The sequence below is a fragment of the Talpa occidentalis genome, unplaced genomic scaffold (genome assembly GCF_014898055.3).
Source record: "Talpa occidentalis isolate TD23 unplaced genomic scaffold, MPIMG_talOcc4v2.1 talOcc4.9, whole genome shotgun sequence".
NCBI classification, from domain to species: domain Eukaryota; kingdom Metazoa; phylum Chordata; class Mammalia; order Eulipotyphla; family Talpidae; genus Talpa; species Talpa occidentalis.
Window position 1 is genome coordinate 100273201 of NW_023605305.1, and position 26892 is coordinate 100300092.

At 35.8% G+C, this 26892-nt stretch overlaps 1 protein-coding gene across 6 annotated transcripts in view; it reads right to left on the reverse strand.

Moving 5' to 3' along the window:
- The window catches only part of FRRS1 (ferric chelate reductase 1), a 91726-nt gene that overhangs the window by 18003 nt on the left and 46831 nt on the right, over positions 1-26892 (reverse strand). For 4 of the 6 annotated variants that reach the window (XM_054691047.1, XM_037499220.2, XM_054691046.1 and 1 more), the window contains 9 exons: positions 25152-25234; positions 23318-23421; positions 20986-21181; positions 19984-20120; positions 18849-18943; positions 17577-17724; positions 14434-14616; positions 8371-8469; positions 6839-6986 (listed from right to left, as the gene is read on the reverse strand). In XM_054691047.1, the coding sequence (XP_054547022.1) occupies positions 6839-6986; positions 8371-8469; positions 14434-14616; positions 17577-17724; positions 18849-18943; positions 19984-20120; positions 20986-21181 (1006 nt within the window). In that variant the 5' untranslated portion in view covers positions 23318-23421; positions 25152-25234. The remainder of the gene's footprint in view (positions 1-6838; positions 6987-8370; positions 8470-14433; positions 14617-17576; positions 17725-18848; positions 18944-19983; positions 20121-20985; positions 21182-23317; positions 23422-25151; positions 25235-26892) is intronic. The other 2 variants (XM_054691048.1, XM_054691049.1) reach the window with 2 other exon arrangements.

Genomic DNA, 26892 nt, shown 5'->3' on the forward strand with positions numbered 1-26892 from the left:
TCCTGATATTGTAGCCTTGGCGGATAGGGATGTACCAAGGACTATTAGCTGTCTTAGGTAGTTGTTTAGGCTGAAATAATGAGTCTAAGTTTTAATTATCTATTAATTTATAAGGTCGCTTCTTTTCTCAAAACATGTAGGTGCCAAAATGTCTATGGGAAAGGAATATACTGATTGTTTCTGTTTTGCTTCTATGCATACGATGCTGTAATCCCACCACTTGCCTTAATGTATAAATAAAGACCAACTGAGACCCTCAGCAGGAGATACTTGCACCAAAAAAAGAGTGTCAGTGTCTGCTTCACTCCCCTTCCCTCAGCCCTCAAGTTTCACCGAAGCCGTCTCATCCTTTCAGGGACACCTGACCCGACATTCTGCAGAAAGCTGGTCTTCAGCATTACAGAGATTATGTGATTGCTTTGAAAAATAGTTTCAACTTTTAAAAAGAGTGTAATTTACAAATGGTCCACATACATATATGATGAGATAACAGAAGAGATCATGATTTATGTGATAATTGTACTTTGTTCCCGCATACAAAGGAACTGGAAATTGAATTCCCTGGACCAGTAATATCTAGGTCTGGGTGTTTTTGTTGTTGAGGTTTTGCTTTGTTTTGCTGAGGTTTTATTTTGTTGCTTTGCACTCCACCATGTTAAAAAAAAAATGAGTATATAAAAATGCATTTTCAAAAATCATAAAAATACATTTATATACTCATAATTAGGTAAACATGTATATTTATATGTATTGCATGTATATATATGTATTTCTGTTATAAACATTCATGTAATATTGTTTTAATATATTATGAGCACTAGAAAACATTAAAATAGAATATTTCTGATGAGATGAAATTGAAATCAAATAGTACCTTCTAGCATTGTTCCCTATATTACCTGAACTACCTTATAATGTGTCCACCTTAATTTGGTGACCTGTACCCTAGTAAGTTATCAAACCACAGTATACAGAACAATAACCTGGGATGGTTGTTAACAATTCAGGTTCCTAGCACCAACAACAGCAATTCAGTGGGCATGGGATGAGTTCAGGAACCTGCATTTTTAACAAATCACCCCAGGTGGTTTTAAAGGGGTTATTTGAGCCCCACACTCTAAGAGGACCACAGAAGATAAGAGATTCTCCCCACCATGCCATCAGCACAGCAGTACGTACCAACAGAAGACCGACATAAATCAGTGCTCTATTTTGTGTCTGAACTGTCCATGAACTAGGCTTATCTGGGAAACTGTTGAAACTATCACTGAAAACATGGTTTCTATCAAAAAAATACATCTGAGTTCCACAATGCTGACCTAAGAAGAAATTTTTACCATTGCCATACAACCACACACCCCCAATATATTAATGAACAGCAGAATTCATCCATTCAAATGAAATTGCTATTTAAAGCAAAATTTTCTAAATTTAACATTTTTAAATATAAATGCAAACTATTAAATCTCCATTTGTTTAATAATCATTTATGAGCACCTATAAGATGCTAGCACCAAAGAAGTGATTTGGTATGACAGAAAGGACACAACTGTTATAATTGATCCAAGCATGGTTTTAATTTCTAACTCTACTACTACTACTTGTATGATTTTTGAACAAGTTAACCTAGAAAAGGTTCCAGTTTCCTTATCTCTAAAATAGGCGATATAATTTCTATTTCCAAAGTCTCTGTGAGAAATAAATTTTATATATATGTGTGTTGGCATATATACCATAAGAGTTGGCATATATGCAATAAGTGACAGTTGCAATAACAACACACTTACCTGTGCTGGTAAGTGATATCTACCTAAAACACCAATATTTGACTTTTTCCTCATTAAAAACTCTTTCTACATTTTTTATGTTCAAAAAGCACTGACTACTATAATTCTGAGGTCAGAGAGTTGGGTTCAAATTCCAACTCTACCACTAACTTATCTGGGAAAATGACTTAATCTGTCTAACCCTTTAGTTTCCTCCAGATAAAATAGGAATAATACTAGTACATATCAAGTGTAGTTTTAAAATGAGATAAAATTGAAGATTATTAACTGTTGTGCTGAGCCAGTGTCTGATGCTCATTGTGTATGGAATTATCTTTCCTCATTAAAATCAAGACATGATTTTCAAGCTGTATTTACTGTTGCTACTGCAAATAAGAATATAAGAATCTAATGTAGGGCCTCCCCTGGTGGCGCAGCAGTTGAGTGCTGGGCTGCAAAGCTGCCCGCAGTCTCTGCAGCGCCGGTTTGATCCCCAGCCACTGGCGAGGGTCCCACATGGAGCGACAGACCTCTCCTGCCGTGCCTGCTGCTCCCCTCAGCAGTGTGTTTCATCAGTCTGCCTGTTCTGTTCCCTGCTCTGGCTGTGGTGAATTCTCTCACCTCCTGTGCTTCTGACTGTACCCAGTGCTTGTATAAATAAATAAATAAATCTTCAAAAAAAAAAAAAAAAAGAATCTAATGTAAAACATGAAGATTATAGTTAATATAACACGGTATTGTATAACTGAAATTTAGTTGCTAACACACATTTGTTAAAAGAGAAGTACACTGAAATTTGGGAGAACTAAACTGAAATTTGCTAACAGAGTAGAACTTTTTTGTTTTCACCAAAAATAAATAAATAGATGGACAAATATGTGAGGTGATGAATGAGTTCATTAAGATGGTAGAAACCTTTCACAGTATATACATTTATCAAATCATCACATTGCACACTTCAAATATCTTCCAACTTTGTCAATTATACCTCAATAAAATTGAGAAAAAAGTAGTGTCAATATGTTAATGTTGAACAAAACAAAGAATGCAGGATCTGACTAAGATAACTACATAGATCACCTACAAATAAATCTGCAAATGTTCCTAAATTTTTTCCAAGGCTCACTAGATAATTTATTCTGCTTCAGTACCTTTGGGTCTCCAATTTAAATATCACATAAAATCTAAGCTATGTGACAGAATATTCAAGGCTTTTCACAATTTTGCCCGCACAACATTTCTGCTTCTCCCCAGTCTTTTATCCTCCCACACCCTCACCCTCCATTCTATATGCCCAGTCTCTCACCATTTGCAAAGCAAGCTATATTTTCAGAGTTTGGGGGCAGTATTATCTCCAGAGAGTAGTTAACATACCAAGTTGGCTTTTTCTGCAGTTCTTCAAAACATCACTAGGCAAGATGTTAAATAAAATCTGCACCTATTGATATGTGTTACAATACCCAGCAGAGTAGTCTTCCTAAATATAAACTAAACATTCAGACTCAGAGAACTACCTTGGGCTGCACTTGGCATCATATTCATCTAAAAAGAGTTGGGACAGGTAACACAGGCCACCTGCAGGGCTCCGTAAGGCCTCCTTCTTTAATGGAAGGGCATTTAGCACTTTTATTCGGCTGTCCAAGAACTATTCTTTTTACTCCTCTCTTTAACCCTGGAGAAAGCTTAGGTCCAAGGAGGTGAGATCTGTATAGGACAGGTTGTCGCACAAGAGTCACTATCTCTTGCAACATCCAAAGTCAATGATCGAGAATAGTTACAAGGGATCTGCCAATGTCACTACACTCAGAAGCCCAAAGATACAGTTCTTCCTGGACAATATGCAGTTTTCCAACTAGAAAACACTTCTTTTATTTTTATGACATGCAGCTATAAGGAAATCAAAATATAAATCTGTTTTTAAAACCTACTTTGTTCACATGGGGAAACTAAAAGCAAATCTTCCCTGGGGTTTGATACAAGTTTGTGAGTTAAAGAAAATGACTTAGTTTAAAGGAGTACCAGATCATTTCAAATCCCCCACCAGAGATGGAAAGATTCTAGCAACAGGAATAAAGCCAAAATGAGTTCTATTTAAGCCTATGAGAAAATCAGACTAAGAAAATAAACCTAGACTTGATACCCTGAGGGTGGATGTGAGAATACGGCCATAAGTTAAATATGTAGAATGAAATGGAGCTGTTGAAATCACCTACTTCTACCTTTCCTCTTTACCCAACAGGAAACTGATGCCCAAGGCATGTCAAGAGCTTGCCCACCAGCCAACACAGTCAGTTCCCATTTCAGCACTTTTACTGCTCTCGGTGCCACAGATCATTCTCTCCAGTATCTACTCATCTCGTGTTGCCAGTAGTTAACTTATTTTCCTTGGGAGAATTCACCCTTCCTCGTTCTCAATTGTGTAATGTGTGTGGAATTATCTTATGCCTACTCTAAAATATGAGTATAACTGATTAATTTCATCAGCGAGTCCATTTCTCCAAAGGGAAGCTTCAGGGCAGTGAGATTTAAAATGGGAGATGAACAGCAGCCTAGAGTCGTATCTTCCACACACACGGCAGACCAGCATCAGAGAGGGAGCAACTACTCTTTTAGAGAACTGAGGATTGAGGATCCATGTTTCCACAAGAAGTTGAGACACAGAAAAGGGTCAAAAAGCCTAAGAAAGGGTTCACCAGGAATGAATGATCCAGGGCACTGGGAGAAATACCAGACCTCCCCTGCTGTGACTCTGGGGCTTCCCTCCCACTCCAAGACAACCTCCAAACCATGATGCACCTGGGGCTACTGTTCCTGAGGTTTCCATGGAACACTAGTCTACTGCAGCCTAGTGAGCACTGCCTCTGGGAAAGAATACTGCTTGCTGGATGAACATGGAGCTGACACACTTGGGACTGCTGGTGACTAACTTTGCTCATGACCGTCCCCCCTCTGCCTGGACTCCTGGAATTTCTAGCAGCTCCTAACTACTGCAATAATATGAGCACAAACCTCCCAAAGAGATCACAGATTTCTGGGCAGGTGTGGGTCTGCTACTCCTAAGCAACCTGTTTGGCCACCATTTTGTTAAATTCTAAACAAGGTCAGAATGGCCTGGTCAGTTAAGTACAGGAGGCCAACCTGCAGGTCCCTTTCAAATCAAACAAAAGCACAAAGCTGGATCATGTGGGAAGGCTATGCATCACGCGGTATGACTGGGAACGCCCAGGGGGCCAAGGACAGATGCATAACATGTACTCCCGACTTATACATCATGGGGTATGCCAAGGACACATGTATAACAAAGGACCCCAGAAGATGATCAGTGGAAAGCCTTGTTGATAAGATTAAAACCATGGCCAGGGAATTAGGGCTTGATCTCAATGACAATACTGAGTCATCAAGCAGATAAGAAGTGCCTGGAGAGCTGACTCACAATCCCTGATCTTCTACATTCTTCCCCTTACTTTAATCTCCTTCCTTCTCAATCTCCTTCCCCTTTCCTTTTGTTCCTCCCCCTTACAACTGATGCTGTGTATCAATAAAAAGGCCAGGATCTTGCTCTTCAGCAGCATCCTGCATTATACAGCCTGCTCCACGAGTCCCATTTCTTTATCAGTGTGGTGTTGCCCCGATGCAGCAGGCAGGAATTGAGCTGATGGTACCTAGGACCGTTTGCAGCTAACCTGGTGGTTCTCAGAAGCACCAGTCCCTCCCCTGTTGGGCTTGGCAGGCATCTGGACATCCTAACTACAATGAAGTCTACAATTCCCCCCAGAGCCTGCCTGAGGCTCAAGAACACTGTCCCCTGGTGATCAGCTTATGCCTAAGCTTCAGGGGAAAAGCAATGCCAGCACTGTTCCTGGGATCAGAACTAGGATGCAGCTAAAGTATCAGTGGCATTTTGGGACTCCCGAGTAGAGTCTGACTTGAGGTACCTTGACCAGATAGTGACTGCAGATCAGATGGTCACTGCAGACCCTCCCTTGGCTCTTGTGGCTGCAGCACCAAGAGAGCCTTATGTCCTTGGCAATCTACTGCAGCAACTCCACACTCCCCATATATCTGGCCCTCACCCTGTAGTCCAGGTTCTTGGATCATCACCTGGTGCTAGTTCTTGAGCTCCAGGTATCCTGATTAGTGATGTGGTCTCAATTAAAACAACAATAAAAAGGACAACATCCTAAGCCAATACCCTATCATCTTCAATTCTAAGACACAATCATCACAACAGAACTAGGAAGGAAGACAGTCTAGTTTAATTCACAGAAATAATCCCAGAGCATCACACTGCATGAGGCAGAGGAATTCATCCAAATAGATGGCTCAAGTCAAAGACATGGTGAAAATCCCTAATATAATAGAATTAACCAAGAAGACTTCAGAACAACAGTCTTAATGCTTAATGATGGTTACTGAAATTACGAAAACAATGAATGAACAAAGCAAGAAATACAATAAGGACAGAGAAAATATAGGGCACTAAACAGGAATCACAGAGATACAATATGCAATAGTTTTACTGAAAAATATAAAAGAGGGGCTCAATGGTAGACTCAAGGAATGAATCAGAGAGACAGAAGATAGGGTATCAGAAAACATCAAAAAAATAAAGCTATTAAGCTATTAAGAAAAGAAGAAACTTATGGGATAGCATCAACAGGAACCACATTTGCATTATAGGAGTTCCAAGAGGAGCTGAGAGAGAAAAGAGCAGAAATTCTATTTGAAGAAATAATGGCTGAATGGATACTTCAGAAATGGCTGTGACCTAAATCAGATCAGGAAAGAGACAGTAATCCCAGTCCTTGCATAGACACTGTTGAAAGACATTTTCTGTCCCTCTAGACTGGGTGGGGACAGTCTATATAGCTGACACACTACCCTTATCTAATTTCCAGAGAAGTAAGTCTAAGTCAACCAAAAGTTAAACTGTCAGGAAAAATGGAAAAGGATTCAAATAACTATTTACCCACAATGGATTTCTTAAAAGTGGGGAATTACAATAGTCTATCCAAAAAAAAAAGGAGGGGAAATGGGGGGGAACTTAAGATAATTTTTATAAATATACTTACCATCATTAGCTGCACCATCTGCTAGAAATATGTAGTAGCTCGTGTTCAGATCAAATCTATTCTTAACCCCAGGAAGGGTAATGTTTCTTCTGAAAGAACATTGCATAACACCATCCGCCAGCCTCCAAGACATATCCTTAAGAATATCCTACAAACAGACACAATGGGCCTTCTCAGCACCTTCCAAACACTTGCTAAAAATAAGGTATGATCAAAAGCCTGACCTGTCCGATTTCCTTTGTCTAAGATACTTTGTGCTTGTTTTGTCTGCATGTCATTGTTTTTCTACTTCCTCTTTGAAGGTGCACATGAAACATTTTCTCCCAGTTTATTTGTCTTTATTCTCCTTGGAAAACAAATTATTTTTACTTTAAGTCGCTCCCACAATTCCTCTATCTGATTACAAATGTGGCAGATTTACTAACTCCATCTGGTCACTAACACACAATCAAAAACAATCAAAGAAACAATTAGCAAGTAACTCCAGTGACCCAAATTCAGCATGCAAAGAGGGAAAAGTTCCAACCCCACTGCAGAAGTCAGCCCTGGGAGAGCTGTGCAGAAAACACAATGCCATTATGCTGACAGCTCTGTCAACAGGCATTTAGGATGGTTCCATGACTTGGCTACTGTGAATAATAGTGCTGTAGACACTGGTACTAGAGCTTTGATGGAGGCTAAGTGTAACAGGTACACATATGGAGGTGGGAAGGTGTACCCCCAAATTAAAAAGTTATATAAATGATTGGAAAATTAATAACATTTGAAGGAAAAAATGAAAAACATTGTGTAGTTTCAAAATTTTTAGAAACTGATAGTTCAGCTCAGCAGAACTCATTTGCTTGTCAACCGCCAAGTGAAAAAGACACTTCTCTACCAAAAACAGGTGATGTCACCTTGGTCACAGATGCCAGCAGTGGGGGGGAGGGCACTTATGTCAACTGCCCAAGACATTCTCTACCATGTGTGCTTCTTAGTCTGTAAGCTTTTGAAAAGGGCCTGATGATGCTGTGACCATTTAACAAACAATAAAACATTTTTTTAAGATGTAACAAAAACATTTAAGTGGCACAAGCAAGCATTCATCATTCCCATAAGAAAAATCTATCTTGCAATTTAGCACATAAAAAAGGAAATGAAATGTTGGTCAACCAGTACTAAGTTGCAGTTATGTAGGATGAATAAGTCTACATATGGATGTATACACACACACACACACACACACACACACACATGGTAACTAATGAGATAATGGTTATGCTAATTCACTTGACTATAGTCAATCATTTCACTACGTGTATGTATATCAAAGCATCATGTTCTACATATACCTTAACTATATATCACTGTGTTAAGTATATATAGTAACATAATAAAAATAAATCACAGAAAAGTTTCTCCCGAATGTTATAAGAGAACCTACTGCCAGGCCCCTGCCTGGGCTGGATGCTTCCTGAGGCTAGGAGGCTATCTTGCAGTACAGCCAAAAGGTGGGCTGACCCAGGGAAAGTCCCCAGAATTTTCACTCCTACCTCAGAGTCCATCACAGGGTGACTTCGCCCCATCAGATGGGAAGGTTTTATATGCACAATCTGATCTTCATGAATACACATGTAAGCATCATCATCACCCTGAGAAATAATTGCAAATGAGAAAAGTTCAAAGGAATTTCAACATTATTTAAATCCCTAATGAAATCAAATAAGATTTGATGCTTTCAAAACATTTACTAACTTAATATTAAATGATACTATGAATTCTAGAGAACTGACTGTCCAATCTATTAATTAAAATAATTTGTCAGACATACTGCAGGGGAGGAGAAGGGAGGAACACAGGGGACTGAGGTGATGGGGCACGGGTGCATTGGTGAAGGAAATTCTATGGGGACTACACCTGAGGGGGTGGGGGAAGCAAATATTGTTTAAAAATGAGCAATGATGTAAAAATTTTTTTAAATTAATAAAATGATAATTTTGTCATAAAAATAATTTCCATGTAAAATATAGATTTAATAGTAAAATATTTATTAACCCATCACTAATTGAACACCACTATTAAACTTTCATATATATTCAGCTAAACCTATTTGTATTTATACAAATTTTTTTCTCCCCAAATGGGAAAATACACATTTTTGTTACCTTTTTTCAATTATCAACTCATCATGAACATTGTTCTGGATATTTATTTGTACATATCTATGCCCTACAAATTTTAGTGGCTGTAAATGTACCACATTATGTTGAATTTTTTTTTTTTAAAGAAAAAGTTTATTGAGGAACAGAAATAAAGTGGGACTCCCAGGCCAGGGAGGGGCAAGGAAGCCCATGTTGAATTTTAGAGGATAATTTTTAAGATAGGAGACAGTAATCAAATAGTTAAAATTGTATACACTCAACAGATTTACTATTACATACTGAGACCAAAATATCTGAGCTCAAGGAGACATATTTTGTCAATTTAAATTTTAATCTATCCTATTTAGTCTCCAATATTCTTTAGCTCTAAAAGTCAGACCTTATTAACAGAAGGCAGATTGCAGTTTCAAAGCACACTTTGGTACAAAAGAATGATACAAACGAAAAATTTGGATTTTAAGTTATTGTGTATAGTTTCAGTCCTTTCACCTATTCTAACTCATTCTCCATAAACTATCTAATAATGTCATTTATGTGCTTTAGTACTAAACTCCTTAAACAAGATAAAGACTTAGCAGTCACAATAAATTTCATCATAAATTGAATATGATTTCTAACAGGTTTTTAGTTCATTTTTTAAAGTTCCACTTTTGAGAATTCTCAAGTACATAATCACAACAAAGCAATTATTCACTGTCACCCACCTTACAGTCAACTCAGAATTAGTCCAATTCAAGTAAAGGAATTTAGAGTTGTCATGATTTAAACCAAGACTCAACAAACTAGAACATATAGGCCAAATTCAGCCTGATGCCTATTTTTGCACAGGCTACAGGTTGAAAATGTTGTTTACATATCTAAATGGTTGCTAAAAATTAAAAGACAAATATTTTATGACAAGTAAAAATACAAGAAATCCAAATTTCAGTATCCATAAATGAAGTTTCATTGGAACACAGCCACAACTAAGTTATGGATGGTATATGGCTGCTTTAGCACTACAACATAGTTGTTACTACAGAGACCACATGGCCTGCAAATTCTAAAGTAGTCACTACCTGAATTTTACAGAAAATATTTGCTGATCCCTGATTTAAACAATCTATTTCTTCTAGAATAACTATCATCAGTGAGGCATAAGAATCCTTTTGCTATTTAAAACAAATTTCAATATAACAAAATGACTGATTTTGAGACAAATTGATGATAAGGTTTCAACTATTATATTACATATATTATATATTATATTATAATATTATATAGAACTATTATATGATTATATATATTCTATATTATAGAACATTTTTCTATAAATGCTAATGGCTCATTAAAGGATTTGGAGATAAAATTATCTCAATTGTGTGTTGGGAAGAGCACTCTAGTGGTTGTTGAATGATGAAATGGAAAGTAGAAATCATAAAGGCAGGACAACTAATGAAAGGTTACCACAGCAGTCCAGAGAGAAGACAATAAATGTATATGCCAAATCACAGACAGTGGCAAGGCAATAAATAAAATAAAGGAAGTATGTCCAAGAAAGAATCAAAAGTATCTAGAAGATTTGTAACAGTCAAACATATTGCACCCAAGATGCAGAGAGCATCTTGTTACATCAGAAAACAAGACATGCTCAAAAACTAAAGGAGACACATAAAAGGGCGCAGAGTCAGCTGAAGGGACTGCCAAGATCACAATTGGGTTAATGTGAGCATCAAAAAGAATGATGGTAGGGCCTCCCCGGTGGTGCAGCAAGTTGAAAGCAGCACTGTGAAGCTGTCCACAGCGTCAGCAGCACGGGTTCGATTCCCGCCTGGCCAGGGAGATTCCCACATGGCGCAGCAGACCTCTCCTGTCTCACCCGCAGCTTCCCTCAGCAGTGCTTTCGGTCTGTCTATCTGCCTGTTCTGTACCCCCTCTGTCTCTGATGAATCCTCTCACCCTCCCATGCCTCTGGCCTGTTCCCCAGCTATTGTATAAATAAAAAAATTTTTAAAAAGAATGATGGTAATAGACAAAAGTAGTTCATTAGTCCATAGACTTTTACTCCAAAAACAAAGAGGAGGTACAGAGAAGAAAGCTCTTCCTTTCAAAAGAATGCCAGCTTATTAAAAATTAGAAAATCACCAATTTGCAGCCACCCAAGTACTGCTGATTCAGGAAAGGATCATAAATAAATCACTATCTTGATAGCATGTTATTGGAGAACAGAATATTCATATAAAGTATCACCTTACAGATTACTTAATTTTAAGGAAGAAAATATACCTTCACATTAGAGAGGTTGATAGATGCCAGTGATTGCACTTAATAATGAAAAAAATCTAACATTATGTACATCTTGATGTGATGCACTGAAATACATTTCTATGTAGCACTTATGCCAAGTGTCTTAATTTGAACATACCGAAAATTTGGGAAGTTCTACCAAACAACTGGCCTGAAAAAATATTCAAGTAAAAATGTACAGCAACTATTCTAAAGTAAAGGAGACAAAGAAACCTAACAATTAAATGTATTGAGTGATAACTTACCAAAACTTAGATCATAAAGATTTTTTTTAATTATAAAGTATTTAATTGGGATAACTGAGGAAATTAGAACCTAGACTCTATGTTGCATACACTGCACATGATTATTATGTCATTGTCCACTTTTCTCAATGTGTAAAGCTATTTTGGTAATTATAAAAGTCCTTGTTCTAAGGAGACACATGCTGAAAATTTTAGTGGCAATATGTCATGGTATCTACAATTTATTTTCAAATAAGTTCAGGAGGAAAAGTGTTTATGTACACCTCCTAAATCAATCTACACATACAAATGCACACACACACACACACAGAGGGAATGAAAGACAGTATAGTTTGTATACACAATATTCTTCCCATCATTTAACAAAATATCTGAGTTGGGGAAGATGTCTGTACTCTGAAATCCAGTTAAAATTCAGATATTAGCAAGTTGTTAGTAAAAATATGGAAAATTATACTTTTAATCAATTTTAGTGATAGAGTCTAATACCAAAACAATTGCTATCATTAATTTACATACCAAATTGAAAATAATGTATAATTTAGGTTACCTTATCAGTATTCATAACATAAGGTAACTTCAGTATTTAAATTTACATTACATACTAAGGAGAATAGCAAGTCAAAAAATATCCTAAAGTTTTTTTCAATAACAACTAAAAATAGAAATAACTACTTCAAAAATATTTTAAGGATAATTTATTTTCCCCAATTTAAGCAAACAGGTGTACAGATGATTTTAATCATTAAATGGAATTGCTCCGTAAATCAACTGCACCTGCATAATTAAGTCTTTTTTATAAACATTTTTGATGATAACTATACTAGAAACATAAGATTTCTAAGTAGGGTAAATTTATCTTGAATTAGAGATAAATGCTTTTGTGTCATCTATGCCTACACCTTAGAATAAAAATAACTGGCCTACCTGCAGGCTACTCCTCACCACATTCAATGCAACAATAGTGTCCTCTCTTGCTGACAGATTTTATTAGACCAGAAAGGAAATGTGTTAATGTACAATTACATTAAATTTGACTAAAAAAAAAGACTAGTTTTTTTTTTTAAATGACTAGAACATATATCTAAATGAATATGGTATCTTAGACTTCAATCTTAATGAAACTACACATTTATTCCACCATGACTACCATTGCTTATCACTGTTGGACTCACCTTTATGATTCCTTATAGCCCATTCCATCGCACTCACACAAGTACTACCACCATCTTTCCCTATTACTTTATACTCAGATTTTATTTTTAACCGAGCCTCATGATCCAACTTGTGCACCAAGCTTGGTTCATTTTTGCCAGCACTAGGAATACCCAAGAGAATATGCAAGATGTCTAATGGCGATTATAAAAAGGAAATGGGGGAAATGTCTTGAACACCTGCAATATCATTTTAAATTTTCCCATAAAGGCAACTTTAAAGGGAAAAATTTATAATTCTTATACAGTCTTCTTTTTTGCTGCATTATTTCTTTAAGGTAAGGTTGGTTCAGTATTTTTTTTTATTTCATTTAAGTACCACCGGTGTAAGTAGTTATTAGTATTTTCTCAGTATAGGCTCTCCCCGCCAGGTGTAACGACCGATCATGACCATATCATGACCAAAGCACCCAGAGTCCTCCACCAGAGTCCATTGTGCTCTCTCCCGTTTTGTTCTTGCTCTTCTTTCTCCCCCTCTGGAAGTCTCAGCTCTGGGGTCAGCTTCCAAGGGTTAGTTTTTAAGTTTGAGTTTACCTGGCCCTTTGTTTGGTTTCTCTATATTCCGTATATAAGTGACACCATTGGGTATTTGTCGCTTAAAATTTTTTATAGCACAACATGTACATGACATAATTGTATCTCCTAGGTTTAAGGTATATCCTTTAATTTAAAAAAATATATAACAAGTGAATTCTAGAACTATATAGTAAAATATATACTCACAGACATGTATTTCAATATCATTCCCCCCCAAAACAGTTACACCTGGCTTCCTGAAATACTGGCAACCAGCGAGTACAAGGACCGGGGTGATTAGAGTGCACTTTTAGAGAAAACATTAGTTCTATCAAGAAACCTTGGAATTCTAGGATTTCCTTTTTTTTTTTTTTTTCCATTTGATTCCCTAAAGAAGTGCTATTAAATGCAGAACCTGACAAGAAGAAAATTCTCAAGAAAAGACTTCTTGTCTTTGCTAATGTAGAGACAACAGGCGCCATTTGTGGTGGTCTTCCACCCCCTGCTGCCAACCTTGCTTGAACAGGACTTCCACAGGTCCAAGCCATAATATTCTCCTTCCTTCTCCCTGGGAAATCAGGATGCTTATGCAGCACTTTTCTCTTCCACACCACAGCACAAGGCTTCCACCTTCAAAATCATCTAGTCCATATAGCACTACTCAAGGGAGAAAGAATTAGCTTAAAACAAATACCGCCTTCTGTACACCTGACAAAGGAGTCTACTGGTAACAAACACATCTCTGCCTGGATATGCCAGGCTCAGTTCTCTTTGGAAAATGGACTGATGAATATCAAAATGGGGACACCACGAGCAATCACTGCTGTTCACTTGATCAACCAACTAGGAGTTGGAAAGTATCACAAGCAACATGAGATTTTATACAGCTCTTGCTTTATCATAGAGGATAAGTAGACAATAGAGATAGAAAAATAAAGCAACAAATCCCCTGAAAATAAAATGATTTTCCATCTTTCCTTAGGATACTATGGAACTGCCCAACTGTCAAAAACATGCAACACTTAAAGCTATTTAACTTAGAATCTGTTTTATGTTTCTCCTGTCCCTCAGTTTGCACGGCTCCCTACAGTATGATCAATGGACTCTGGAATAAAGAGTTAAACCACCGTTGATTCGAACTCACTCCAGTGATTTTCTTTTCACTACCACGTATGTAAGTGAGAGGTACAAACCATCCATCGGTCGTAAGAAAATGCAAAGGATAAATAGCCTTCACTAGGACCGCTCATTTCAACCATCACTGATTGGTCATCCAATGTGAAGGACAAGAAGACACAGGCACGCTCCTTCTCTGGATCACAGTTCAAAGGACTCCTCATGCAGAACTTCTTGGTACCACAATCTAAAGCACTGAACTAGAAAAATGACAGGAGAAAAAAAGTCTTAATTATCAAACAAGCATTTCATTCCCAATGACAGAAGAGCCACTACTTTGAAGCACAAGTTTCAATGAAAACAGCTTTTCATGACAACTACTCAAATCAAGGAACAAAAGACACAAAGCAAATTATAAATGGTCAACACAGCACTTACGCTGTGAACTTTTAAACTTAATTTTAATTAAAATTTGGAAGTCACACTAGTTGGACTGTAATTATACATGAATATTAAAGTTCTTTTAATATGCAAAATATCTCATGTTAATTATGTTCTGGAGCAAAGTTTCAAGGAATATTGAAGTCCACATTGACATTCTTTCTTTAAGGATATCCTCTAGTTTTCAGACAGAACTTTCAAAAGCAAGCAAATAACATTTAGCAAGGTTCTATGTTTAGAAGCTAGATGCTGCTTGTAGAATTTAGGTTCAAATTTAATATTAAGACAATATAATAAAAAATGTTCACTTGTACATATACCATCACTCCATAGAATATTATTAAGAAGTTAGTGGGGCAGAAACAAGAACAACCAACAATGATTTAATTGAGAGCTTCTTGGTATGGCAATGAGAGAAAATGTTTCAATCTCAGTTCTACAATTTGACAGAGCAAACAAGCAGACATCTGTTAGAAAGGGCTGTGACAGTACATTTCAGAATAGAACTAAACATTAACACTATGTAACCAGATGTAAAGGAAACTATACAGGGAAAAAAAACACTCATTTCTTCTTCTACTCTACCAATTTTTTTCCCACACTGAACAAATCTACAGTTTCATGCAGACACCAACTGGGTGTCTTATGTTTCATTTCTATTGTGACACTATCAACCTGAACTTAGAATCAGATTCCACGAGTACTCAGTTCCATTAAGACTAGCCCCATTTCAGATGCCAATCACAAACCCCAGGTTGTCACCTGTCATAAATTCCAGGTTATCACAATCCTCTCCTCAGATTTGATGATTTTATCAGGTGCTCACAGAACTCCGGAAAACAATGGACCTATTAGATTACCAATTTAGTATAAAACAATAGAACTCAGGATGACAGAAGTTCTCATCCTGCACAGGTCAAGGTCTGTGGGAAGAGGCAAGGTCTCTCAGAGGCAGCACTGCCACAAATTATTCAGTAACCTAGGAGCTCTCTGAGACCCATACTTTTGGGATTTTTATGGAGGTTTCATCATATAGTTATAACCAATTATTAACTTGATTTCAGCTCTTTTCCTTCTCTGGAGAATGGTGGGCAGGGTTATAAACCCCAATCTTAGTTTTTCTAGTGATCAGCCCCTGTGTAGAACCCCACCAAGAGTTACCTCATGAGAAAATAAAGACACTTCTATCAACCAGTAAATTCCAATGGATTTATCTATATCATAGACACTTCTGTGATGCAGAAAATTACAAGGGTATTAGGAGCTCTGTGTCAGGTACTAGGGTCAAAGGCCAAATATTAGCAAGAACAAGGGACTATATTATACACAAAAAATTTACAGGAACTTATACCCAACCATAGTATAAAGGAGGAAAAAGCCAATAGAAACTAACAAACAAGGATTTGGGTCTCTCCTCTCCCCTTTAATCCACCATGTTTACTAAATAACTTATTCTCTCTTACCTTCAACTATATAAAAGGGGCTTAAGGAACTAGACCCTAAGGTCTCTTCTAGCTCTGTAAATGCTATAATCCTACGGCACTGAATAAAACTAACTATAATGGGAGATTGTAAAGTCTGTAGCACAGACATATAATAAAAAGCTCCAACGAAAGCCTTTTTTGTGAACATATAGGAAGACAACAATCTACTCAACAGTTTCCTACTGGGAATCTCTTTACTTCCCTAGTGCAACTTTAAATAAATAAGCATTAAGACTAAACCTGAACTAGAGAAAAACAAAAGGTCTGTTTGGTTAAATAAAAGAGTAACAATAATAATGTAATCAAATATGACTTCATACTTTGCAAAATGTAAGAGATTATATAGGCTACAAGTACTGTACTTAGTTTTCCCCATGAGAACAAAGAGACATAAAAAGATAAGAAAGGAAAAGAGGAAGAAAAAAGAAACTAATATTTATTGAGTATCTTTTAACTGCAAAGCAGTAGAAACTTTATATTCATTATAACACTCAATGATCACAGTGACTTTAAAAACTAGACATCATTATTTCTCATTTTATAGGTAAGGAAACCGAGATAGAGAATTAAGTAACTTGAATCAAAGTCACATAGAAAGTAAGTAAGTCAGGATTCAGGCCCAAGTTTATTCTTTCAATTATGAAAACAAAACTGTGTTAAGACATTCTTCATTACATTTACTTCTGAATTAATAAGTTTAATTATCAGAATTGCCATCAGTAAAAGCTCTCCAATATTTAATAAACATTACCCTTTCCAATACATATTTTTTCAATCATAATTTTTTTAAACTAGACAGCCTCAATGGACTTCTTGGTGATAAACTTGCAGAAGAATTTCTGTGGTTTAGCACAGAAAATTCATTCCTCAATACTCACTGACATTAAAGAAATAATACTTAAGAATCATCACTATTTCAAGATATTCCTCCAAATCTTCTCTAAATTTGGCTTAAATTTTAAACTCCTTCCCCATGTTTGATATTTGGCAGTGTTTTCAAAAAAAGAAAAAGAAGAAAGCTTTTACAGCTTCATTAGATTTATTTTCAAATGAAAGCATACCCACTGCTAGTGCCGACTGTGTGAATTCATAACCACATCTTGAATACCCTAAGTCTTACAAGTCATTTATTCTAAGCTATGTCAATGTTGCAATGAAGACTTCCTTCAGATTGCCTACAAAGAACCCAAATGCTTGCCACCAGGATCCATTACAGCTACTTCTCCAAGTATTCTTTCCATTCTTTACCAAGAACAGAACCACATATATGGTGATAATATAAAAGTGTTACCCACTGATTGGGTTAAATGAGAGACTGGAGGTAACGTTGACAAAGGTGCTCTTGTAGCTTCAGGAGTGGTAAAAGGTGGTGCATTTGGCTGTGAAATTACAGGACCAGGAATCTTCACCCAGTAGCTTTTATACTTTTCAACCACTGTAACACTGAAAGGCAATACCATAGAGATTAGATAAAACCCTGATTGTGATCCACCATAATCAAATCAAAACTTCAAAGAAAAAAAAAGGAATGATACAAGAACTTAATAGCACCTTACAGTAACACTAATCTTGTCTCAGGCAAATTTCTAATGACTTCCATCCTACCACTAAATAGATTTTTATTGTTCTCACTCTCTCCCTCTTTCTCAGCCTCACTTATGTTGGCTTCTTTTCTCTTATTTGCCTGCCTATTGGGCATATTCACAGCAACCACAAATGCCAGATGCAGGGATTCAACTGAATAGATTTCTACTCCCTGACATATAAAGAAGATACTACTAACTCGTTTCATATTATACTCTTCAAGGTAGCCCAAAGGGCATGTATAGCAGACAGCTAGAGCAAGAAGCTATATAGAGGCTATATAAGCCACCTCCCTCTTACTGGAGTCACATGCCCTTTTGCATATTCCATACAACATACAGTCACAAGGCTGACTTAACTGTGTGCTGGTAATCTGTGAATAAAGTGAAGCAGAAAATGGAGACATGACAGGAGAACAACTCCCCTCTTAAAACAAAAGTCTGTAACACAAGGAACCACTATATGGCTTTATTATATTCCATTTTTCCTGGCACACTGGATTAAGAAAGAAGCACTATTATAATTCTATGAATTTATAATCCTGAGGGCATGCAGGCCCTTATTTTCTTAGAGTCTAATCTATAAGGTCTAGCACTACAAAATAGTCATTGAAATTTCAGAAATTTTTTTCCTGTTCTTATACTTAAGACAGGAGTAAATCTAAAAAAACTATTAATCCACATATCATATAGACTCAAGTATTAACTGATGTCTCTGACTACTAGTATGAAGGCAGTGAAAATTTTCATTCACTCAACAAATATCTATTAATTGCCTATTAGGTGCCAAATCCTGTACCAGTTGTTGTGTATATACTGGTTGAGGGAGAAAATAGAAAGATGAAACAACAACTTACATCACTAAGGTGGTATCAAATATACCAAATCTATCCTATATAGGTGAATGTCCATTAAATATAAAAAATTATACAAATCATTAATGTTTCAATTATTCTAGTTACAGAGCTGCAAACTTTAACTTACAGAAACTGTATGTGATTCGGGGCACTGCTTGGAGCATTCCAGAAGACTTTAATTTCTGATTTCTTAGATGAACTTGTATGACTCACGGCTGATCCCTGAAGTAAAATGGAAAAGAACTACCATTCAGTCACTCATTAGCTAGCATGGCTGAAACCACTATCATTTTGCAAAGTAATTTATCATTGCATGACCTTGGCATTCTGGTAAAAACTATTCACATAGAACTGGTTCTCAATAAATACATGTCAAATGGTTGATACCAGATTAACTGCTGACTCTGTGAATAAATTAAGAGTCAGCAGAAATTTTAGAACTGAAGAGAGTAATGAATATTGTGTGTGTTAATGCTAATAGAGCCTGCTCATTGTTTTGTTTATACTATAAACTTATATTCCTTCCATTAATAGAAAGAAATAGAATGCAGAACATTTATCAAAAGAAAAAAACACTTCCAAATATGTAGCATTAGATTTTGGCAATTACTTTCTCTTAAAAACAACATTATTTCCTTTTTTCATTCACCTGGAAAATTTCTACACATTTTTTTCTACACCTTCTCCAAGAAGTTGTCTCTCCATTCCCTGAAGCCTGTGAGTGGCATTCCACACTATGATTCCCTCCCGCTCTGTGTGTGCTTCTAAGTTATCACACTGTTCTACTTATATCTGTCTTATAGTTATATATTCTACTTATGTGCATATGTTACATGGCAAGAAGTTCAACAATAATTAGAACAAAAAGTTCTACTTAAGGCTATGAACTCCTGAAGAAATAAGAGTAAGTATTGTTTATCACCATATCCCTTGCACCCGGGACAACTCCTGATAAAGTAAAGACTAAATGAATGATAAAATTAGATCTTCATTGAGAACTCTATTTTCAATATTTACACCCTTCACAAATCAACGAGTCAATATTACATAAAATATCAAAAACAATAAACTCTTCAAGCTACTGTCCTACCTTCCCTAGGAAGCTGATTTGTAACATACACTCCCAGTTGTGAATTGAGGGGGAAATTTTAGCCATTAATAATCTATGTAGTTGTCTACAACAAATGTTCTTTATCGTCTAAGCACCACCCTGCAGTGAAAAAAAACATGGAAAATGACAGAAATCAATTTCAAACACAAACCTGCACATCTTCACAGGTCAGAAGCTGTGACACTTGACTGTCAATCAATGTGAAGGAGCCAATAGGAAGGCCACTCAAATTCTCAGCATTGCGCGCTTCCAAGAGAAAGCCTTTAAATACAGGCCCTGACAAAGTAACTGAAAAAAAGGAACAACAGATATGTTAAGTGGATCAGCAACATCCCAAAAAGGAAACTATTTAGAGGAGACATGTCACAATTAAGATCAGGTGTATGTATTCAAAACTACTCCAGGAGAGAAAACAGAATTTATCCTATAGACAAAAAAAGTTCTAAACTGTCCCACAGAATATTTATTCTGTGAGATGTCAATAACTATTACACGTAGGAAAAAGGTAGGCAACAGCCAGAAGGTGGCCCATGGGATTAAATTAGTTTGGAAAACACTAGATGAAAGTAAATACTACTTTCTTTACTGCAAAAACCGCAGGCCCTTTCACATCAGCTCTGCAGTATAAAACCCTAAGAATTATGTTATATATAACACAGAGAGCACTTCCAAACTTATTTTTCTATATACTTCTTCCATTAGAGAATCTATTAATGTTTTGCATTTCTAGAGTTGCAGAAAAGAGTTTGTAAAAATGCTATTTTAGGTATACCTTTAAGAGTCAGGATGCATTGTGCCCAAAGTCAGAGAAACATAAGCTTTACACTATACAAGAGTTTGTTTTATCTTAAGTCAAAAAAAAAAACCACTTTATTTTCCACTTCTATTGAATAATAGTACCATTAATAATGACACATTAAATAGTGCTAGAAAAAAAATATGAAAGCCTGTTCTCAATGGGAATTAAAATATATACTACTTAAGGAATACAGTCACCTGTAGTAGTCACAAAAATGGGATGGCTAGAACCATGGGATTTTACCAAAAGGGGATGAAGAGACTTAACTGATATTGCATAATTCCGACATTAATAAAAATTCAATGTACAGTAAAAAAGAGCAAAACCAAACTATAGTTAATCCCAGCAGCATACCTTGGATCTGGTCTCCAGGTCTGAATGTCATCTGACTCACTGAAATGTTGTGAACTGGATCAGAGCGTGGAGTATGACCATGTGAGGGAATCATTCCATTGCATGATTTTGTTACTTTTCCATTGGGGTAATTAGCCACAGAACTAACGTGCAATAGAAGTACCAAGAAACCAAGGATAAATCCTGGAACTGCCATCTCAAAAAAAGATTAAAGCATATTATTTTCTTAAAAATATAAACGATTTCATAACATAGGATTATGATTCTAGAAAATGATTTGCTTTCAACAATCAACTAACCATATTCACAAAAAGTACATAATAAGAAGAATGTGATATGTGAAGTTTGACCTGTATTTGACTCTCAACTCTGCCAACTATCACTTTGTGAGACTTTAAGCAAATGTCTTAGTCTTCCACCTTCTTATTTGAAAAATGAGAAAAGTTAGACCCACCTTTAAAAGTTATTTTTAATGAAATGAAGATAATAAATGTTAGCTTCCATTTGCATGATTGAGAAACAATAAACTAGTCAAATAAAAGCATAAGGTTTTACTCCATTTCCTCCTAGAAAGCTTAGAGAACAAGTAAGAAATGTTTCTTCTAGACTTAAATATCATTACAAAATAAATCTCTGCTATGACCTTTCCTAACTTCCCAATAAACTAATCCTGGTGAAAGGGTGAATGACTTGATTTGTAAAGCTGAAAACTAGGATAACAGGCAACCAGTTGCAAGAGATATTTCTATTGTTTATGTAGCCCTGATACTGCTGAATTAAGAAACACAATTGTTAGTCCACTCAGTTTTCTTCCTCTCATTCAGTTTATCTGCCTCTTACCCACTACTTAAGTCAGTACCAAGTTTTTCTAGCCCATAGCAACCACTTCACTTTGTGCTGTAAAAAGCTGACATTTGTGGAGCCATTTAAAACATGAAGCAGGGCAGCCACTACAGAGAATTGCATTACCTGCCTTCTTTGAAATGGGACAAAAAGCAATTGTTTAAAAAAAAACATCAAGCAAACAATTGTTTGTGAAGTCATTCAGATCACAAAGATTAATGATTGTGGACTTTTTTTGCTGAAGGATAGAATCAGTAACCTATTATGTATAGCCAAGTATAATCTAAGCTTGTTAACACTAATTCACTCCTTTTTTTAACTACATGTCTCATCTTCCTCTTCCCATGAAACTCCCAAATTTATGCCTCCTTGGGGCATGTTTTAGGTTTCTACCTGAAATACAAATTTTTAATTCCAAATAAACACACTTTGTATTATTAATTGCCTCCAGTATCTGTAGGTTGACAATTCATATATTCAGCACCTGCAAATCATAGAATATATCAATGGACAGGATTGTTACAGACAGAAAATAAAGTCAATCCCGTGGACCAGCTATGGATGGGAAGAGCTCAAGAAGCAGTTCACTCTCCTTAGTAATTGAGTTTTCTGGGCCTCCACAGTGGTGCAGCGGTTGAGCGCTGGGTTGCGAAGCTGCCCGCAGCATCTGCAGCGCTGGTTTGATCCCACCTGACAGGTGAGGGTCCCACATGGCGTGCAGACCTCTCCTGCCACCCGCTGCTCCCCTCAACAGTGTACTTGTCAGTCTGCCTGCTCTGCTCTCCCCCTGGCCCTGGTGAATTCTCTCACCCTCCCGCGATTCTGACTGTATCCAGTGCTTGTATAAATAAATAAATAAATCTTAAAGAAAGAAATTGAGTTTTCTGTATCATAGATCTGATTATAAATGAAATAAAAGCACTCTTAGAATCACTTGAATTATCCTTTTATAGTCATGTAAATTTCAATCAAAGCTTCACGTTAGCACAGAGGTAAACTACAGGAATTTCTGCTGGACAAGAGAAACTGTGCTGGGGGCTACATGCATTAACTAGCTCTGCACTTTACACCAGTAGTTACCAAGTAGATAGCAAAGGGTTCAGTGATACTGAATTACCTCTATCTTTTAGCAAACATCAAAGCTAGGTAAAAATTTTCCCCATTTAAACACGAGCAAGAGGAATAAATGAACTAATCTAGCACTTCTGAAAAAGCCTACTGCGTAAGAGAAAGGTCAGACTTCTCTGTACTTAGAAGAAAAGCATAACTTTGAAACAATACTTAAGAAACAATACTTAAGAAAATAATTACTTAGGAGGGGAGCAAATGGATGATTTTCTGTTTAAACATGACTTCCAGGTACTTTTGGTAGGGCCACACATGCTTTTAGGATCAGGCAAGATTTACTGGTGAGGATCAAAGTTATAGCTTTAACCATGTACATAGGCTAACATAATATAAAAGTTAAATGCAGTAATGTGCCACTCACCTAAAGGGCGATGTAGTGGAAACAGTTAATTCAGTTTCACAAAGACTTATTTGGCATTCACCTCCACTCAGGCATAAGTGGAAATGAGACTTGATTTCTAGTCTCTGCAATCCAATAAGCAGTTAAACATTAAGCAAATCATTTAATTTTGGTCTCAGTTTCTTTATTTGCAAAATACAGGAGAGCCAACCCTAACATTATAATGTTAGGAAAGCAAGTTGAAATGCATGTTATGAGTTATTCCAGCAAGAAGTGTAGACAGGAAAGGGAAGTGACTAAGACACCACCACCTGTCATTCACTGGGAAAATATAACAAAGTCAGAGCAACAACAGCAATTTCTTTGTCCTTCGTCAGATGCTGACCATTCACGGTGAAGTTCTATTTTCATTGCAATGGCTAATGATGGTATTTTTAGTTTTAATGATTTAAGGTACAATATTTTTCAGACTAACACATCAATTCGTTAACCAACCAAAGCCGACATGTTGCAGGGAACAGAGAGTTATTCATGTAAACATTTTTACCCCAGACTATTCATTTAGTTTTTCAAGTGTACCCTTTTTTTAGTTTTTTAATTATGTTTATTGAGGTAAAGTTAATTTTCAATACTATATATTGTTTTAAGGGTTCAGGTTCATACCTCTACAAATAGATGTTTTTGATGCTGTGCCCACAACTACAGTTATTACAACTGTAATAACTATTAATCCTCCACCATTGCCCATTTGACCCCCAACCCATCACAGAAACATGGAAGCTAAAACTGTGGAACATAGATAATAATTTACTATATCACAAGGTCATCCTTCAAGCACTGGAAAAACTCCCTTTCGTATTCTACACATTTTTATATTCACATTCTACTATAAGGATAATATATAGAATAAAACAAAAGATACCACAACTTATATTTTGTGACTCCAGGACAAAAATTAGGCTTATTACTTTAAAAGATTAAAAGAAAGGTTATCCTGACTCTTTAACTGAAATATTCCCAAACCTACTGAAATTTATAGTTCTCTCTCCTGCCTGAAAAACAGATACTTAGTAAAAAGGTATAATTATTGCTTATACCACGTTGTACATACATCACACACAAAAATAAAACTTCAAAACAAATGTATTCTTTATTATTTAAATACCAAATTTTTGAACCTGAATGACTACGTAATAATTACTGTGATTGTGGCACACAGATGCAAGTGATGTTAATTAGGGCAATATAGTTATTACAACAAATTAAAATTCAGATAAAAATGGGAATTAAAAAAAGTAAATGTATGAAAAGGGAATATATTAGTTCAGATTTGAAAATAAATTGATTACCAAATGTCTTTATTATACGACTCCAAGAAAAAAAGGCAAAAAAAAAAATTTAAAGAAAATAAAAGAAGGAAAGTACATCCTTTGAAACTGTCAGATGATTAAGCTAGCAAATAACTAATCAAAGCTCCAGCTCTTATTATTAGTCATGTCTTTTAATTTAAGGCATCAAAGGAGTTCAAAAGTTAACATGCATATAAAAATTGTGGGAACTCAGCCCAGTACCACCCACCTATATCACCCAAGATAAAGGGTGAAGCACAGGTTGAGAGTGTTAATTGACATGGAAGTATAAGATAACAAGATTTTCTTGATTATGAAGCATGCTCTTCAATAAAGAAAAAACTTAACTGAAAGAGTTCACTATGAAATATCTAATTTGATAAAGGATTGTTTTTTTCTTTTTTTTTTGGCTGAATATAGTGGGTATATTTAATCTTTTAACACACTCAAAGTAAGAAATATTTTTACATTATGATACAACAAACATTTCAAGAGACATTATTTACCTTTAACACATGTGATAAACTCGTATTTTATGCTGGTACATCCTACTGAATTGTTATTTCACAATCTAACAATGGATCCTGACCTGCAGTATAAAAAACAGCATACATAGACCATTAAGTTTCAGTCTTGAGTCAAGTTCCAAATTCAAAATATCAAGGATTTCAGTTTAAAAATGAGATTTCTAATAACTTAAGAAGAAACAAACAAGCCAAGCAACAGGGAGGATTTTGAAGACAGAGTGATATATCCAGTGGAAAATATCCTATTCTCTTTTATTCTATTTGTGAGTTAAGCAAAACCATAAGTATGCCTAATAAATTAGCATCCTCAGTGACCTTCTATATGAGAAAAAAAAGTTATTAATCATAATATAAAAACATTTAAATCCCTAAGGCAATTAAACACTCCTTGCATTTTTCTCTTTTGCTTCATTACAAGTATAAAATATTTCAATTAATTCATGAATCAAACATGCTATTGTTTCTAAGATTTTATTTAGAAAAAGAACTACTATTTATGATATAGTTTTTATTGGAAAATAAAATTGAGATTCTAAGCTGAGTTAGAAATTAATTTGGGGACAATGCACATTTGTAAAGACAGCATTCCACCCAGAATCTGGGCAAAGCTGCTGAATTTTGCACTGTGGCCAACTGAGGTTGTAGGTAAAGAGTTTTAGAAAAATAGAACCATAGAATTTGACAAAGTCAGAAAGTTAAGGCTAAGCAAAAAAGATACATGGAAAGCAGTGATATTTCTATTACAAAAAGAAAGGATTATAGGTTTGTTATAAAGGGGGGAAGAAAATACCAGAAAGGGGAAAAAGAAACATTTGGTGAGAACCTGATATTATACCACATCTAGGGTAATCCTTACAACCACCAGATGTTATCTTCATTTCAGAGATGTTAGAACTGAGACCAAAGCCTGTACACTAAAGCACAGATACTTTAAGGGTGACAACCTAAATCTAGCTGCATAGTCCATGTTCTTTTTAACTCTACACCATTGCTCCTTAGTTGGAGAGAGATCTTGAAGCATAAACAAATGTAGCAAGGATCTAAATTTCACAATGAACAATGCTAGTGCAGCAATCCAGTGACAAAAATTGAAATTAGCCTTTCTAATTCACAATGTTGAGTCAATTGTATGAGTCTAAGAAGCAATGTAGAGATTTCAACCATAGAACTAAGGGTCCCAAAAGATTAGGTATAAAAAATAAGAATGATCCAACGCCTAAAAGCACTAAGTTGTCCATAAATGATAATTGCCATTATTTGTTATCACTATTAACGTTCCAGTTAACCTGAAAATGCAGGAGGTCATCAAAAGACAATGTGAATTTACTTGGGATCAAAGAATTACAATTTGGAGTACAAAGATTCAGGTAGAAATCTAAAATGTGCCCCAAGTAGGAACAAAAGTCAGAGGTATTTATGGGAATTAAAGACGAAGATGAGATAACTGGTTAAAGAGAAGAGTTAATTTGTGTTAACAAGCTTAAATTATTCTTGGCTATACAAAATTGGTTACTGATTCTATTCTCTGGCAAAAGTCCATAATCATCAGTCCACAAGCCCTGGAAGACTTCTCAAACAATTGTTTTGTGGTTTCTTAATTCCTTTCTGTCCAACCCAAGATCTCTGACTTAATTCAAATAGGACAGATAATACAGTCTCTATAATAGATGCTTAGCTCTATTGTCAAACTCGCTCCATAAATGTCAACCTCTCACATTTT